Source organism: Buteo buteo, chromosome 3 (assembly GCF_964188355.1).
Source record: "Buteo buteo chromosome 3, bButBut1.hap1.1, whole genome shotgun sequence".
Classification (NCBI taxonomy): Eukaryota; Metazoa; Chordata; class Aves; order Accipitriformes; family Accipitridae; genus Buteo; species Buteo buteo.
The window spans coordinates 55727725-55746452 of record NC_134173.1 but is presented as its reverse complement, the minus strand read 5'-3'; the positions used below and the strand labels follow the sequence as shown (position 1 = coordinate 55746452).

At 45.2% G+C, this 18728-nt stretch overlaps 1 protein-coding gene and 1 long non-coding RNA gene across 2 annotated transcripts in view; one reads left to right on the top strand and one right to left on the bottom strand.

Annotated features, from left to right (window-relative positions):
* The window catches only part of GRHL2 (grainyhead like transcription factor 2), a 66632-nt gene extending 65980 nt beyond the window's left edge, over positions 1–652 (bottom strand). Inside the window, exon 1 of the mRNA XM_075023716.1 lies at positions 385–652. Coding sequence (XP_074879817.1) covers positions 385–404 — 20 coding nt within the window. The 5' untranslated portion in view covers positions 405–652. The remainder of the gene's footprint in view (positions 1–384) is intronic.
* A 3959-nt stretch (positions 653–4611) lies between these two features.
* LOC142029223 (uncharacterized) lies at positions 4612–17917 on the top strand. Its single transcript, XR_012649873.1, has 4 exons — positions 4612–4855; positions 8654–8865; positions 15570–15688; positions 15858–17917. It is a non-coding gene; the product is annotated as an uncharacterized LOC142029223 (long non-coding RNA).
* Positions 17918–18728: the final 811 nt, after the last annotated feature.

Here is an 18728-nt window from a genome sequence, read left to right as displayed (position 1 = left end):
TCCGGGGCCTTCGGCGGGCGGAGGCCGCTCCGCTCTTCTAGGGCGAGGAGAGCTCCTTCCCGAAAAGCGACCCTCGAGGTGAGGGGAAAAAAAAAAAAAAAAAGGAAAAAAAAAAGGAAGAAAAAACTAAACTAAAAGGGGAATATAAAAAAAGTCGCGAAGCCCCACAGCCCGCTGGAAAGCGAGGCGGGGGGCGGCGAGCCGCAGCCTTGTCCTCGGGCGCTCCGGGAGTTGCTGTGCCGCCCGGTCCGGCGTCGCTGTAGGGAGGGAGAGACGCCGTCCCGGCAGGTCCGCGTCCGCCACCGGAGAGGGGGAAACACAACCAGCCAGACGGGCCGGCCAGCCCCGCGCAGCGGGAGCAGCGGCGTGCCTGCGATCACTTACTTGTCCGTCTCTTGTGACATGTTTGATCCAATGAACTCTCTCCCCTTTTCCCGGTGCCTCCGTCTCCCTGGCGGAACTGGACTTTCAGGTCTGTGCAGGTGAAGGTGTGTGTGAACGCCCGGGACGGCAGAACCAGAGCTACTGGTAATTCTGCTTTCCTTCCCCCCCTCTCCCGGCTCTGCAGCCAGCCGCTGAGGTAGGACAGGTAGAGCCCCCTCCCCCTCGCATGTGGGGAGCGGCGGGGCTAGGGCTGGGGCGCCGGCGAGGCTCGGCAAAGCTCGGCTCGGCTCGGCGCGGAGAGCGGCCGGGCCGGGCGCGCACAGGTAACTTTCCCGAGCGGCGCTGGATTCTTTCACTAAAGGAGCGGGGCAGAGGGACGAGCCGCCAGCTGATTGGGCGGCGCGGGCCGGCAGGTGCGCTGCCATTGGAAGAGGCGCGCACAGGTAAGGCTGCCGCCGAGCTCCAGGTAACGCACCTCGCGCCCGCGCCGCGCCGGGAGGCAGCCGCGGGGGCCGCCGCCGCCGCCGCTGAGGGGAAGGGAGGGAGGAAAGAAGGAAGGGGGAGCCGGCGCTGAGGCGGCGGGCAGCTCCGCCGTCAAACGACCCCTCCCCTCCCCCGCCGCGGACGGAGCGGGCCGGCCGCGCTGAGGCGGTGAGGCGAGGCGCAGGGCCGTCGGTGCCTCGCGCGGCGGCGGGCGGCCGGCCGGCCGGCCGGTCGCTGAGGAGAGGCCCCTCGCGTGTGGTGGACCGCGATGGAGCGGGGCGCCCGGGCGGGCCGGCGGGGCTGCCCCTCGGCGAGCCTGCCCCCCTCGGCGAGCCGGCCGCGCCGCGGTCTGCCTGCTTCGTGCGCCGGGACGGCGGCGGAAAGGGGTGGCCGTGCCCAAAGTGTCCCGGCCGCCGCTGGCCCGTGGCTGTCGTCGCATGGCGCCCAGGGGGGCGTCGGCCTTCGCAGGGCGGTTGTGTAGATGGTTTTTTTTGTTGGGTTTCGGGGTTGTTTTTTTACTTTTAGTTTTTGGGGGTTTTTTGGTTTTTTTTTGACCTTACGCATGGTCGGGACTAGCTGGGTTTGACGTTGGTGAATGTCTTGGTGCAGAAGGCATCTCACGGCAGAGGGATGAAGTGGTGCCGGGAGGTGACACCCACTTCACGGGTCTGAGAGCTAACAGTTGAGCTGGGGGGGTTGAAGGGTCTGTTTTGTCATCAGGGGAAAGCTGGAACGGGATGTTTATTGAGGAAGGCTCTGTTATGCAGGGGCGAAGTGGATAGAGAGGACCGTGCCGTCAGTCTGTCGGTCACCCTGCAGTCTGGTATACCCTACTGCGTACTTGGCCTGAAGACCTAAGTGGGCTTACAAGGGACAGGATCGGGCTGTCGTGGGCAGCAGCTTTGCCCCGGATGGGGAAGGTGAGGAAGAGGGCCTCTCTCCCCCTTGAGTCAGTTTGAGAAGAGGGAGTGGAAGGGTAGCAGAGAGACTTCCATCTGCTCTCACCTGTTCTCAGTCCCCATTCCTCCACCAGAGACAGGTCAGGACCCTGCTAATTCTTCCTGCTACCACCTGTCCTCCTGGAGATGCCTTCCTGTACTAGGCACCCAACTTGACTGCTGATAACCTCTGCTGTACAATTAGTGCTGTATTTTTAAAGAATGCACCATTATGTGGGGTAGGCCATGATATTACTTAGTGATCTTTGCAAGACAATTAGCTGAATGATGCCAAAACCATCAAATTTATACTGTCTTAGATGAAGGCATTTTCTACTTTTTACCTTTGTTTTTACCTGACAGGGGAATGTAGTAGAAGGGATATTCACAGAAATATGTATTTGTATAACCAAATATACTACATATACATACATATATAAAACATGTAGTATTGCGATCTGGGGCCTGATTGTCTTTCACCTACTCCTGCAGTTGAAATCAAACTTGACCCTGTGAAGTCTTTGGTATTATGGGATCGCCATCAGGCACAAATATCTAAGACTAGGTCTCAGGCCTTATCTATATTCAAAGTAACTAACCAAATCAAGCTAATTCAGTATAAATGAGTTCTAAGTCAATTTAAACATAGCCCCATGAAGATTTCCGTCACTTTAACTAGATGGAATTAGAAAAATACTTTAGCTAGATTAATAATACTTTGGTTAAGCGCAAGATATTAGTTAGACTTTCTCCATTCACCAGTCACAGGAAAGAAACATTATTATACAATCTGTAAATCCAATCAGAAGTTGCTAATGTGGCCTGAATTTTGAATAACAAATACTGGTATTGAACTTGTGGGCTGTTATTCATAACAACACTTGTATGAATTATTTTGTATAATACATTTTGAGGAAGCCATAAGGCTTCATAAAACACAGAAGAGAAACAGAGTAATTTATTCATTAGAAATAATACAGTCATTTTGCATACAGAATTACTATGTAATCTTAAAACAAGTTGAGCCTCTCAGACACATTACTGTGAGATACTGTGAGTTGTTGTGGAGAAATAGTGGTAGAATGCTGTAACAGTTTAAGTTAGTGAAGCCCCCCTGTTAACTGCAGAAATGATAAGGTTTCTTTTCCAAATATTTGTTATGGTGAAAGAAACTTTGAGACCTGAAAAGGTTACCTGTTTGAGCACCATCAATAGGATTAACGCCAATTCGGGTATCCTCTTTCTCTTTTTTAATTTTTCAATTATGAGAAACATTTGGATGTTGTTTTTTCCACCCTGTTTTTTCCTGCATGAAATGTATAGGAAGAAGGAGAGGAAGATCAGTGAAGAGCACTTTTGAAAATGCCACCTTCCCCAAGGTAGAAACGCTGCTGATGTGTGATTTTACAAGAAAGAAAACTGCATTTGATGCCATCTGCAGTCCTGGACCAAACCCAAACTGTAACTCAAACTGAAATGGAGTTTGTTGTTCTAGTACTGGGTCAAATACAAAACTGCCTTTAGCAGCCTGCTCTCAGGAGAGATTCTCTTAGAATGAGGTAGTCGGGAGACTGAATTACTGCTCGCCGTCTTACGTGGTGTTCCAAGGTCAAAGTTAGGAATATAAGTGGAAATGCAGAAATGAACTCTTTGAGGTTGTTGGAGATGACAGCTGTTGTTTAGCTGGGACTTGCTTAGATGGAAGAATATACCCTGAAAATTATTTTAACTAGGTAGGTAGGCATAGGGCTCATCGTTTTCTGGATGAGCCTTTTTCTTCAGACTGCAGACTAGAATCAAATTGAAAGTGTTGGAGTCCACTTCTGGCAGAGCAGGTCAAACAAGTCCTACCTAATCCAGCCTGATGCTCATTCTTCATGATATACAAGATTATTATAAACTAATCTGTTAGTCATTGAAAAATCAGCTAATGTTATTTCTGGCCAGACCAGTCTCGCTTCCTGTGGAATAAAGGCTGTGTAGAGCAAAAGTGAAATAATCATGCAGTACATTATTGAAAGTCTAGGACTTGTCTTTGGTGTGTACAGGAAGAATTTAAAATAGTAGACTGCTGGGGTTTGTACTGTGCTTGCTTCTTTATTTTGCACAGCAGCTGATAGTTTTTTTGGCATTGTAAGGATTCAGTGTAGAATTCAACTGTCTAAAGCTTTACCTCACATTTACACTATTTACTCCATAGCAGCTAGCGTCAATGTTGTTTGGACTTGCCAGCACTTGGTAAAGGAAATAGAGTGTACAAATAAGGCTTAACTAGGCTTACTAATTGCACTAAGTGCTTAAAATATCTTTCAGAAAACTATTAAAAGAAGTCTATGAGATAAAAGATATTAGGGAGATATTTATGTCAAAACAATGTTGTAAAGCAGTTCAGTGAGAGAGCAGATGTTTGAAAACAACTGTTTTCAGTAGGCAACAATTACCACATATTTTTATTTGTGTCTGTCTATGTCATTGATGGCTGTTGATATAAAATGTACTCTCACAGTAAGTTCAAAGACAACCACCTACCTACTAATTTTGTGATATGCAACATTTGCTGGTAATCCTCCCTATAGCCTTTCCTTTGTAGTCATCTTCTGTATGAAACTATATTTATTGGAATTTGTGCAGACCTTGATCCTCAAGTGACTTCAATGAAACCGTCATGTACATCAAAATAAGCTTAAAAGATTTCACTGCACCCCTCCTATACCCCAAACAGATCATTCTTATGCTCTAAGAATGAATTACGCTGCACTGTTAACTTTAAGAAAGTCATTCTAAGTAATCAAGATCCTGATAACAGTTTACTTCTAAAGCTTCACAATGAAACTATAAAAGTCCTATCAGAATAGAAGATTTTGTGATTAATGGCAAGTACTCGTGGATTTCTGTCATGCTGCCTGGAAACTGCAATTTGTGCTCCCCAAACAGGTCTGCTGGGAGCCCTTTAGCAACCTCGAGCTCTCGGGTGCCTCCACATCATGTATAACAGCAGCAGTTCAGCAGTGTGGAGGACCATGGAATATCAAGCATTTCCTGGCCACAGGGTAAGGTGTGGAGCTGAGCATGGCACTTTCTATTTGAAATACTGATTTGCATTTCTTTTAGATTCATCAAAGCAGTATGGAAACATGTAAGAAAAAAAGGAGGGGCTTTATTTATTTTTGTTTTGCTCATTATGAGTGTAGAATTCATGGTTCTGAAAGATGTCAAAGTTATAACATGACTATCCCGTATATCTGCAACGCTGAGCTTAGGTAGTACGGCACACAGTGTTGTTTCAGCTTAAAACAAGAGAAGTCATTTTTATTGATGAAAATAGCTCACAGCATGGAAATCCTTTCAAGATTGAGACAGCTAAGAAGGTGGCAAAGTCTGACAATAGATTGGAATATTAGGTTCATACTTGATTAGCAGACATTAAAGTACCAATCCATTTCATAAAGATTACTCACAGTTTTGGAACCAATTCAACAGAATTTAATATAGAATGATAGCTTTTCTGCAGATGCTTTGATCTACCTGATAGCGTTTTTTAGTGATTCACTCAAGCATTTTGAAACATTGGGAAAATACAGTTAGGTCACCTAATGACGGTAATTTTGCTTTTAGTGTAAAACTGTAGCGTGAAAAAGAATAAGAAGGCATCTCTGAAAGACAATTTAATGTGATGTGGGATCTGGGACTCTGGAAATACGTTAATTAAGCTGACATTAACATTGTGTGATGTCATTATGGGGCAGAGCTAGAGAACCTAAATAACCTGACCTGTGAAAAAAATGTTAAGAGTGCATCTTCCTGAAGCTTTGCCCAGCTTCCTGTGTTAATCAGTGGGATCTTTGCGTCAGCATAGAACAAAACTGCAAATTCATAGATACATTTTGAGTAACCCTAATTTGAACTATTTTGGGATGAAGGTAAAATGCTATTAGTTTGTCTAGGTTGTGAACAGTTCCTGGGGAGTGCAAGAAGAAAATTGTCCTAATACCTATATATATCCTTTTTTCTTTAATTACTAGAACATTTTTTTTACTTGCCAGTAGTAGTTTAAAACTTTTTCTCAAAATTAAAGTTTTTCCTCTTCCCTCTTTCTTTCTTTTCCTCCTCTTCCCTCTTTCTTTCTTTTCCTCCTCTTCCCTCTTTCTTTCTTTTCCTCCTCTTCCCTCTTTCTTTCTTTTCCTCCTCTTCCCTCTTTCTTTTCCTCCTCTTCCCTCTTTCTTTTCCTCCTCTTCCCTCTTTCTTTTCCTCCTCTTCCCTCTTTCTTTTCCTCCTCTTCCCTCTTTCTTTTCCTCCTCTTCCCTCTTTCTTTTCCTCCTCTTCCCTCTTTCTTTTCCTCCTCTTCCCTCTTTCTTTTCCTCCTCTTCCCTCTTTCTTTTCCTCCTCTTCCCTCTTTCTTTTCCTCCTCTTCCCTCTTTCTTTTCCTCCTCTTCCCTCTTTCTTTTCCTCCTCTTCCCTCTTTCTTTTCCTCCTCTTCCCTCTTCCTTTTCCTTCTTTATAACACAGAATTCCTTCAGTTGTACAAAATGAGCCCACAGTTGTTCCTGGCACTGCAGTGGGTGCCTGAGGGGAGGTGGGCTGACCTTCTTTAAGTTCAATGGAAGCCTGGACTGAAGGGTTCTCAGTGGGGAGTGGAAATGGCCAAGTCTGTGTTTGCCACTGAGGCTGCTGGTCCCAGCTCTCATCAGTCAGTTCTTGAACCATTATGACTTACAGAGCATCATTTTAAAGGAAGCTGAGATAGGGATGTGATCAACACGTGGAAAACCTATGAGCTTCAAATGTCTTTGTGTTGGTTATAAGCATGTTGAGAATTTAAAAAAAATGTAGAAGCTCCACAGGTCTATAATATTATACTGCAATAATAAGGTTTCTAAAACCAATGACGAATGTGTCTCTCTTTGCTCTAACAGTCTGTCCTAAAATAGGTGTAAGTGTTCCAGCATGCAGAAGGTGAAAGATGGCATATAAACAATTGCTTGTTTACTTTTCCCACACTCAGAACTAGAGTAAATGCAGCACAAAGAATCCACAGAAATACTTTCCAATCGGAGCAGCAGGAGTTGGGAAACAAAGCTGTGGACGTATCATCCTGTTTGCTTAAAAACAATGCGGTTTTCCCTCAAAATAGGTCAATACTATAATCAAATAGCAAGGTACTTAAGAAATCACAGCACATGGAAAAAGCTGCTTTCAGAATCTGCTGAATAAGAGGTGGGGTTGATAGCCCCTGGGCTGTTGCTCATTTATCCATGTGGCTGCCCTCAGGAGCAGGGAAATGTTATTTTATTTGAAGGGCAGAGGATAAAGAGGATTGTCTGGTGGCACAAAAGGAACCAGTGTTGGAGCCAGGAGATCTCTGCAGTGCCTTGTTCTATGGAAAGGTCACTAGACCCTGTGTCTCTGTGTTTCTGTTTAAGCTTTGTCAGCTCTGCTTTTAGTACCTTTACAGACAGGTGTAGCGGTGTCACTTTCTACTATTTGTTGTTATTCTCTTTTGAAATAGAGGAGTATTTCAGAAGACTCCAACTGGTTTCGTTCATAAACATAAAGGCAGTATATAATATTACTCCATCAGGCTTTTTGGGCAGTGGAGGATCAGAGCTTGTTGACATAATCTTTGGCCTTTCGTATTGCCAGGGTTTGGTTCTTCAGAGCTCAGGACCTTCAAGATAATTTAGTCCATGGCTTGGGGAAGACCCCAGTTCTAGATCCCCTGCAGCTGCTTCATCACCCTGTCCTATCAGGTTCACCATCTCAGTGATACCATGTTTATACAATGCACATGCCCTGCATGCACCTACAAGCCTGCTTTATCTCTACTCAGACTGCTGTGAGAGTAGGTTTTGCTATTCCTCTGCTGTTGGAAGGACTTCCCTGACACCCAGGGAGATGTGGTAACTACTCTCTCTCATTCTGCCCGTGTGTTGTGGGATAGCCAGACATGGGAATTGGGCTCTCAGTGCGTCACTTTAACGTGCTGGTTCCAAGTTCCTTTACACCTCATTTTTCTTTTGCAGTATCTCTGTTACCTGTGTGCATTATTACACTGCCTAATCCAGTATTAATTTTTTAAAATTGTTTTTTAATGCAGATTGGAGTTGCTATATAATTCCTAATCATTTAGCTGGGTTCCATGGCTGTGACATATGCTGCTTTATAACCTTACCTTCGGTTCTCCGAGTCCTTTGTTTAAGAGAAGGATCAGACAAAACATCCGTGTTTTCTCAATTCATTCAGGATGCAGAAACTTCTTACCGTGTCATGCCCTGGACACTGTGTGTAAATAGGAGTTGCACTGCAGATTTTGCTTTGTTTGTTTCAGTACAGAAAGCAAATCTCTTAAAATAAACCGATTTATGTCTGTGCTTTTCCCTTACATTTTTGTTTCTTGTGCCTTTTCCCAAGTAAGTGGAAATCTTAGCTTCAGGAAGAAGCAAGGTGAAAGCATTCTGCAGTGAAGAAGTTTTATGTGGCTCCAGGACAGAGATACTGAGTATTTGCTTGTCTCTGAGTTGAAAACAGTACCTGGAGATGGCTGTTTGTTTATATGGAGTGTTTGGGTGTGAGGGGCAAAGCAGGCAGATTTACATTTACATTTCTGTACTGCTTTTTTCTCTAGCTCCCACACATGAGCAATAGCCCTGCGGGGAAGGGTGGGGGCGAGATGTGTATGTTGCTCCTTATTCCACCACAAACTTTGCTCTGAGTACTAGGACTTCTCAGGGGAAAGCAAACCCTGCTTTACCATAATTGGGGGTATAAATCACTCCTCTGCATAATCAATACCACGGTTAAGGTGCTTGGGGAGAGAGGCAAAATCATGTGCTTGGGCTGTGTCATTCCAGACTAAACTAGGTGCAGGAGGACACATTCAAAGGTTCAGGAAACCTGTGTGAGAGGGAGGCCAAACTGACACCCTGGAGTCTCCTAGCCCCAAGGCAAAGACATTTGGTATCACGGAGGAGTTGCTCAAGCTCTCACAGCATGGGCACCAACTGCCAGAGACAGTTCCTGACCTGTGAAGCTTTCAAAGGAGGTGCACGAGGCAGACGTGGAGGTAGGTGCAGCACCTCTCCATTTTATACGTGAGGTTTTTGAGCAACAGACTTGCCAAAGGTTATGTGGGGAATATGTGCAGAGCCAGGAATTTATTACCCCTTGCCCAAATCTCAGGCTGGTGCCAGATGCAGACAGGTAGTTTGCTGAATGCTCCAGCCTGACTCCTTGAAAGTACTCTTGCATTCCCAGTGAAACCAGTGAGTTCCCCAGTTTAGAATACATTTATTTTTAAACTGCACAGGCAGGGATTGCATGTTTTGACAAACTCATGCTGGAGTGTTGACTGCCTTGTGGATTCTTAGCCCCTGAAACATCGTCATGCCTAAGTGCTCATTAAACATGCTGCCTAGCAGAATCCCTCAGCCCTCCTGTGGGCTCCCAGGCAGTGCCTGAGAGAGTGCAAGATGCCTTTCTCAGTCTAGCTTTGCCCCTTTTTTTAAATTACTAGCAAAGGTGAAGGGGGAAGACAATTCAGGGTGAATTGCACTCACAAAATAGACAAACTGCATTTGAGATGTAGGATTTTAAACGCAAATGTCTATCTCGTTTTATCAGAGGTAATTGGTTCAGCCTATGTGCAGCATAGGTTGAATTGCAAATGTTGCACTGATAACTCTAAGCTGACATCAGTATCTACACAAGACAACGGATGATGTGGTATCATAGTTGGCTTGAGGGGCAGGTCTTATCTTGGGTGGAGTGGAGTTCATTCTCACCAGAGTTTTATAACTCTTGATAAAATCTTTCTCAGTCTTATGAAGTGCAGGTGGTGGACACTGAGCTTGGTACCACAGCACAGTGGAGCAGGAAGTAATCTGTAACAGGGATTCCCGTGGTATCCCCAAGGTCACAGCAATGAGCAGGCAGCAACTTGAGTAAAAAGCAGGACACAAGAGAATGTCAGAAGGTCCTGTCACCCTGGCTCTCCTGGAATCTTGTTTGTAAGGCAAGGGGGTATAACTGCATGCTTCAACCCTCCTTCTTACAGTGAAGTTGAATGAAGCATATTTTGTTGAGATTCCTAACAGATAAATGCATTAGAGTCACCACTGGTTGGCTTAGCCCAGTAGAAGAGCATGTGGCTGCCCAGAGGGGCTTTCTCTCTTTCTTACCCTAGGTCATGCATTTCTGCCCTCTTGTGTCACAGCAGCAGCCTTGCTCTTTCATCTTCTTGAAAACTGGTTTGGTTTGGGTTTTTTAATAGGGTTAGTTTTCAGGCAGGTAAGTAGGCTGGTTGACCCCCTAAAACTCCATTCCCAAACTGCAGGAGTGCTGGAGCCAATAAAAGGAAAGGGATGGTAGTTGTAGGGCAGGCCCACCTCTTTTGGCAGCAGCCTGATTTTAGATTTAACTTAAAAGTGATTGTGAAAGTGCATGCAAAGCAGTCTTTTCTTTTCGGGGTGAATGAAAGCCTTCCAGGTGTGAGCATGGGGAGTTAATTACAGCATTTGCACAGCCCAGTTCTGCCGGAGTCTCACACATGGCTGGCTCACATGATCTCTCGGCATTAGAGGGACACGGCATCACCGGCAGCTCTGACAGCATCTGTTTCTTGAACCTTTCAGCCACCTCCAGTGGCTGGAGCAGTGGTGAATTTCTGCCAGCATCAGCATCACTGTAGACCCAGTGAAGCTTCTGAATTCATAGAAGTGTATGGATGAGTACAGCTATCTGATCAAGAAGGCACTTTATAAGTCACAGGTGAAATGGCCATCTTTTCTTCAAAAGGTGTATGTCTAAAAGGTGTTGTGCCTGGTTTTTGTAGACAGTATTACAAAGAATGTCAATCATTCAAGTTGTCCTTTGCACTGCATCTCCGTTCTTTGCTTTAGAAGTGACTTCACAGCTGGCTAGTGCTCAGATTCTGTTAGCTTTAGACAGTAGATGCCTGGAGTTAAATTCGATGCTTTGGCCCTCCAAACTCTGCCTTGCAAGATGGGGGGTGGGGAGGGGGGATTTTGCCTTGATCTGTGCTGTTCCCTTTGGGTTCCAGCTCTTCCATCAGGGCAGGGAAAAGGAAGGGAGACCAAGGATATCTGCAAATCTTCAATGTAAACAAGGCCAATTATACACACACCAATTACCTCAGTGTAAACAACCAATCACACTATAATGGGGAGAACCTTTTGAGCCTGAGGGTGCTTTTGAAGTGCCTCTGCTCACACATTGCCTGTTAATGCAGAGAGTTGCACCAGCTCTTGGCTCAGGTGAGTACAGTTTGGTGGCAATGAGAATGGAGCCGGGCGTATTGGGAGTTGGATGCCGTGATATGACAATACAGTAGTTAAAATTCTAACAGCAATGAGGCAGTAGCCAGTGGCAACCTGGCTGTAGGCTTCCCTGTATCAGCCAACATATCACTGATGGCAGTGTAAAGGAATTGGAATTTTTTTGTTACATGTATGTGTAGTCATTGCTTTTGTGTCCAGGAAACTGCTTGACTTGCACTTTACTGACTGGTCGCTTTCCCAGTAAGTCTGCAGCCTCCTCTGGCTTTAGGTCTCTCTAAGCCCCAAGTGTTATGTTCTCCTTTGAAGCACTATACTGCTTGTTCAGAATGCCTGATCCTGTGGTGGATGGAGTCCACTGATGATTTTTCTAATTTTATGAGCTGTTGATCAGGCCCTATAGGGTTGAATTTAGTCTGTTTGCAGGTGAATGCTGCTACCTGTGTAATGCTGAGGGCTGCAGCAGGTTCCTCAGCCCTGGTCTCTGGTTCTAGAAGAGGAATCAAACACAATGGGTTCTTTGCAGGCTCTTCTCCCCATGCCACATGCCTGCTCCTCTCCTAAAGTTCCCTTCACATTCACCACGTACAGCCCCTGTTCGGGCTGGGATTGACATGCTGGTTTTGCTCTCCTGTGTTCAGCAGCCCTGTGTCATCTACCTCTAGACGTAACATATCTGTGCAATAAGGGCAGACACTTCTGCATGTGCAGAAGTAAATTCCAGTTTTGTAGCAGCACCTACTTCTCGCATTTTCTGTGAAAGAATACAAGTCATACCCAGGTTAACATAAATGTGTCTGACTCTCAGCTGGGAGAGGATTATGTCAGTTTAGGGTAATAGCTGCCAAATAATAGACATGCAGATACTCTTTAAATTGGTTTAATTTATGTCTGCTGGCCCTGACAATTGGAAGAAAAGATAAATATACACAAAGCATTCAAAGCTTGGGGTGTTATGATGCTAATTGAAAAGTCACCAAAGGAAGCCTGAATGGTGTGTGGGAATCTTAGTGCATGAGATTAGTGGCTAATTAGTGGCTGGGAGTTGGTGTGCACTCCTCCCAGCTATCTCACACTGAGAACAGGCAGCTTGGCCCATGCAATCAATTCTTGCCCCTGATACTGGCAATGACGCAGCTATTGTGGATAACAGACAATGTGATGATGGGAAGATACAAATAGTGTCAGCACTGTAGCAGCCTCTCCTAATATGCACAGAAGCACTGTCAGAGATACTGCTGTCTAGGTGGCTTGCTGTGTCCTGAGCCACAGCAAAGATACAGGCATTTGAGAACTAAGCTCTTTTTTTTTTCTTTTTAACAAATGCTCAGGTCTTGTTATCTTACTTTCTGTCTCTTTCATGCCATGTTTGCAGCAGATGACAGAACACACTCTGGAGGCCCTGAGCTGCAAACCCTGCTTTACACTCTGAAGTGAATGCGTACAGGTGGTGGCACCCCCTTCCTTGCATCGTGTTTTAGAATCATGACATTTAAAAAGGAGAGGTTTCATCTGTCTGTCAGTGTCCCGGTATTTCTCTCTCAAGCTTTTCCCTGGTGTACAAATGAAGTATAAGAATCAGAGATTTAAATAATATACTTCTGTCAAATGATTCTAAGAGTTTGGCCTTTAGAAAGAGACATGCAGAATTGTAGGAATTGGTGTTGCTGCTGCATCACTGACACCACTGAACTAATCAGGGCTTTGATTAGGCGCACATCTATTTTTCTCAGTTGTTTTGCATTCATTTGTGAGGAACCCTTATTTATTTCTTGATTTAAGAAGGTTGTTTTGTAACTGAAGAGTTACATGTTTTCTTCTTTTCCCTACATTTGCTTTTCCAAATCTGAAACAAGTGTAAACACAGCTTTAAACTATTCCACACCCTCTCGATTAAACTAACCGGTATTAAACTTCACGCAGGCATCAAATAGCAATACTGGGATGGTTCACTTCTGAACATTACAAGAAAACTTTCTTTCCATGTCACTAGCTCTCTGAGTAACGCACTTTTGCTCAAGCTGGAGTCAGAAGTGGGATAACATAAGAAGCCTGTGCTCACAGGCAGTGGCCCGGGATTGTGTGAGCTGGTGGCTGTAGTCAGCTTTTCTGGCAATCAGTGCATGGGCACTTCTAGGCCAGTTTCCTTAACCTTCCAGTCAATCAACCTTCTTCTCCAGCTGTTGAGAAGAAGCTAAATCATCCATGATCTCCCCAGTAAGAGCTAATTACAAAGAGGACATCCTTCATATAGTAGCCATGTTGTTGTAAAAGTGATGCTATGGGGAGAGGTAGGGTTTGCCGGCAGAGCTAATATCTTGTTTGATCACATACCTATTTGGGAAAAGTTAACAGACTTTCAGAAACAGAAGTTCTTCTACAGGTCTGAAAGAGAAAACTCAAACTTTGAGCTGTTCTGGCCCATTCTCAAAAATCCTGTGGAGAGAACAGACACGACAGCCCCAGACAGTCAGCTCTGCCATGGACAAAGCCAGCTTGCAGGGCAGCCCAGAGAGCCCAGGTGCTCCAGGAATCTTAATAGCCTACGTGGAGCAACAAATTCCTGAAACCTTGCTCTTCGTTCAGTAAATGTTTGTCAAAACAGGAATGAGAGATACAGGAAAAATCAGCATTTTCTGGCTAAATTATTTCCAGCTGGTTCTAGGTGGTGTTAGTAGTGCAGCTGTCAGTTTTCACATGATGGTTTTTAAACAGACACCCTTTTATTAGTCATCTTTTAAGATATCTTCCCTTTTATCTTAAGCAAAATACATGTGGGTACTGTTACTGATAGTTTCAGATACTACTGTATCTGTACTGTTACTGGACAGTAACATTAAGATACCCAGTGGAAGCTGGTCAGTGTGGCGACTGATGCAGTGTGGGAATTCAGTGACAGTACTACAAGCTGAAAGACACTCCATGCTGGAGCCTGGCAAGGAGCTAGGAGCTGATAAGACATCTGTTTCATCTCACTGTGAGGAGAAAAGGGGGAAGAATCCCAAATAAAGTATATTCATCTGAATGGAGCTTATGAAGGGACCACTGTTTGCTTGAACAGCTTTTGAGAGGAATCTTAAGAGGACTGTCTGGCCTGGTGGACAGGTTGCCTCTGCCAAGATGCTGCCTCCTCTTGGGAGCCGTGAGAGAAAACATTTGCCCTCCTCCTGGCCAAACCAAAACAGCCCCTTCTCCTTCCCTCCCGCTTTCTGCCAAGCTTGGGGTATCTCCTGCTGCCAGGTGGGGGGCAGCAGGGCTAACACCAACTGCTTCTTCACAGCATCCATGTAAAGTCAAGGCTTGATAATGGTTGTTTCTCCATGGGCTCCTCTTCTCTTGGGGGAATGGCCCTGTCACAGGGGCATCTCAGATAATGCAGGTGGATGTTAGCAGACTGCAAACAGGCTAGCCATCTCCCTGGAGTTCGGAGGAGGCTCTGGGAGAGGGAGTCATCCACGTAATGATCTCCAGATGTTGTGTCTGATCAGCTCCTGTACTGCTGAGGAGTTTTGTGGGGTTCTGGTAGGCTGTGTGCGAGAGAAGACGACAGGAGAAGGAGTCTTCTTCTGTACTTGTTCCTCCTATAAAGAAACTCAGCCAATCGTCCCACCACCTACCTCTTACACTTCTCAACAGGCTGGGAGACAGGTGGATCTGGAAGGGCCTGGAAACCCACTGGAGAAAGTTGTTTCTTTCATCCCCTTGTAGGACATCCCTTCTCTTTTAACATTTTCTGCACAGTAAATAGAAGAAAAAGGGTGAAGGAGCTAAAGAGAAGGAGCTGCAGAGGTTTCCAATTCCTGTAGGAATCTATGCATGGTGCGTTGGGTCTGCAGGAGCCCAAAGCTGTGCTCGGCTCCGTGAAACCTGGTAGCTCAGCTGTAAATCCCAGGATTTCTTCTGGTCTCTGAGCCAATCCCTCAGCATTTAGAGAAGGTACCGGACTGAGCTGAAGTTCTGCAAGCATGTATGATCTCATGTCAGCTAAAAAACCTTAAAAATCAGCTTAAAGCTCTAGCCTGTTCCAAAGAAAAGCACCAAACCTCAGTCTGGAGCTTCCATTAAGTTAAAACCAGAAATGCTTCTTCAAGTAAAGTATAAAATTTAAACGTTTCTTCAAATGAAGTATAAAAGCTAGTTTGCTTTGCAAATGGTCTAACAGCCACTTTCTCCAGGTAACTTCCAAAATAAAACTCAGCTATTCCAAAATAAAAAAACAAAATCACCTATTAAAAAATCTAAAAATCATCTATTCCAAGGTAAAATTCAGTGTCTGAGTTGACATCTGGGAGATCTGCAGAAGTCTGGCTTAACTGGGGTAAAGCTGAGGTGAGAGACAGGTCAAAATCAAGCTTACCATGGAGGCTATCTGCAACCTTTGTGGGGAAAGATAATCATCTTGCTGAGGAGATCATGTTTCTGTTATTATCAATAACAATCTGGTTTATACCATTTACTCTCCCCTCTTTCTTAGGCTATCATCTCTGACAGCTGGGATACTCGACACGACACCTAGGGTGATGCTATGATGAGACTGAATCATGTTATTGAATCAGAAGTGTCATCAGATCATATCACGCACTGTGAGAATGTGTAGGTACCACGGTCCTCGTCCCAAAGCACTTACAGTTCAAGCCAGAGAGATTGTAAGGGGGACGATCATAGTAAAGTAGGGACATCGGTGCTATTTTGAATGTTGTGGTTTATAGCTGTATTTTTTCAATAAAGCCCATTTTTTATTTTATTGCATTTTGATGTACAGGCGTATGAAATGTACAGATGTTACAGGAAGAGCAGGCTGCCTTTCCGTGTATGCTTCTGCGGGGGAATGCCTTTTTTGTGCTATTAGCCAGGAGGATTGAGCTTTATGATGGAGCAGTTTCATCTGAGCTGCTTTCCCTCGCTGGCCTGTTCAGAAAGCGCGAAGGGGGGTGAAGCCAGCCGTTGTTACAGCCTCACCGGCTGACGGTAACCGGCTGCTGCCTATGGCTGTGTGCAGAGACCCTCCTGCTCCACAGGAGCTGATCCTGTTACGCTCGGCAGAGCAAGTCTGAACGGGGTGAAGCGAAGAGGAAATGCCAGTTCCAGCCCTCCCAGATGGCTCCAGGCTACTTCGTACACTAACTTTTTCAGCCTCAGGAGGTTTTGCATATTAATTCCTCACCATCCACAAACTGCTCTTGGATCAGCGCTGCGCTGCCGAGATCTTGGAAAGCCACCCCACTCATGATTTGGGAGATGCGAGCTACGCCGTGTTTATTGGGCTGCCTGCTCTGCTCTCCTGTTTTGATAATCCTCTGCTCTCCTGCAGGTATTAACACGTACAAGAACGCTTCGTCACAATATAAACAATAGCCAAACGTGCCACTTTTTTTCCGTCTGTCAAAGATACCATCATACTTTTAAATCGGTCCCAGCGAAAATCATCAGTGGGGCTGCAGAAAGGTCAAAGGTTTGCCGGTTTAGGATTTCGTGGGAATATACGCTTGTTTGGACTTGGCCCAGGAGCTTCGTTTACCTGTTTGACAGGTAACAATTAGCGAGTAATAGCTCTGCCGGCTGGAATGCGGCTGCGAGGGCCAGCGGGCGCTGGGTTACCTGGTGGGCAGGTGTGGGTGCAGCGCCCAGATAGGTATGTGCATGCACAGCATTCCTGGGAATCAGTTTTCCCTTAAAGATGCAGCGATGACTGCAGGGCACAAAAGGGCTGGGCTTAGCCCAGGCTCCAAGACGTTGAGCTGTTTGCAAGGTAAAGAAGTAAAGTAAATAGTGGAAGAGGAGCTGAGGAAAGGGCTGTGAGAAGCGGCTGCCCCTTTTTTTCCTTGCCCGGAGAGAGGAGAGGTTTGATTCTTCCCTGAGAATCTCAGTAACTGAGAATTCAGTGCGATTACGGTGTCATGGGAGATAAAAAAGAAGGGAAAAGCTGAGACAGGGTGGAGCCAATTCGAGGAGAAGTGTGCATCTGTCAGAAAGTTATTTGGACGGGTGGCCAGTGTGGCTCAGGAACGGTCTGTAAGGATTTCGTGTGCACTGCTGCCCGGCGGCAGCCCAGCACAGGCACAGCAGCATACAGCAGAGCCAAGAAGCTTGCTTGGCACGGTATAAATGTGAACTGGGGAAACCCTGTATCGATTGGTTTAGAAAGAGTTAAACAGGTTATGCACAGTTACCCACAACTCTGCCATTAGCAAGAATCCAAGCCTCATGAGTTTATCGAATAAAACCACTTTATCTGTGGCAAATGGCCCCATTTCCAGCTCCTGCAGCAGTTGGGGAAGATTCCTGCAATCAGCCCCTCCCAACCTCAAGTCCCTAGAGGGAATCTGGTATAAATTATGTAGACAGTCAGGGACTTTGCAGGTGTTTTTAAGATGTTTGATTTTTTATTTTTTTTTTTTACCACAGCAGGTGACCCTTCACTTTTAGGAACAGAAAGGTTTGCTCCCTCTTTTCACATTTTATTCCCATTTGTGAACAGGTTTCTGTGTTTGTGTATTTCCACTTATGTGTTTCACACTTGACAATTGAGCTATTGTGTTATTTTGGAGAAGCCACATCCTCTTTCCTGGTCTCTGTATTTTCACCTGCGGAGTTGGAGCAGCGAGTCCTGTGTTATTAACCATGAGAGACATGGATGATAAGTACTGCTAGGTATAAACATACGCTATTGTAGATATATATTTACTTATATCACACAGTAATTCCTTTTAACCTTATTTCACTAAGATGACAAAGTATTTTGTATTTTTAATAAAAGTCATGTCTTTTTTACTTATAAATGGCTTCCCTGGCTGAAAGGACTTTATCCTTGGTGTACTAGTTGATGTCATTTGAGGAAGAAGAAATCCAAGTGTAATTAGAGACCATTTTCCTTGATCTTAAAGGACCCAGCATCACTTTGAGTCATTAAGCATTATTTGTACACTGTTATTTAGTATGATCTTCATTAAGAGGGAGTCTCTTTGCTCAACAGTGTATAGGCCAATAAATGGTCATTAAGCCTGACTACTAGCTGACACAATGGCAAGGTTTGTATTTATTCTCACAAACTCCTCGCGAGCTACAAGCAAGCACTACAGAAGCACGGAGACATCTCTGCACTGTGGACTGAAGTGAAGCGAAAATACAACCCTTTCTCAGAAAGTGCTGAGAAATACATGACAAGCGCCTTCCCCCAGCCCACAGCCACTGCGTAAGAAGATGCAATTATCTGTCCTGTGTTGGATCAGAGGCTCGTACACTGCACTGCGCACCTTCGAGAGCCCCTGTCCTGGGCACTTTGGGAGGAAATGAGCAGCTCTCTTCCCCTTCCAAGCATCCTCCATTCTGCTTCTGACTTCCTCAGCTGGAGCTTGGATCTACATCTCTGCGTTTTGCACCTCTGAGTCAACGCTTCAGTTCGTGAATCTTTCTGACCACTGTTTGAACCCCTGTATACTTCTGACCTCCATAAGGCTATGCAGCCATGAGCCCCACAAGTTATGAGGTACTTCAAATAATAATTTTGTTTGTTATAAACCACATTTCTGGCCGTGGCATTTGACATCTATGGTGCTGTGTGAAACAGTGGACAAACTGATCCTTCTGTCTCCCATTTATTGCTGACCTCTACAACTTGCAAAGTCCTGCACAT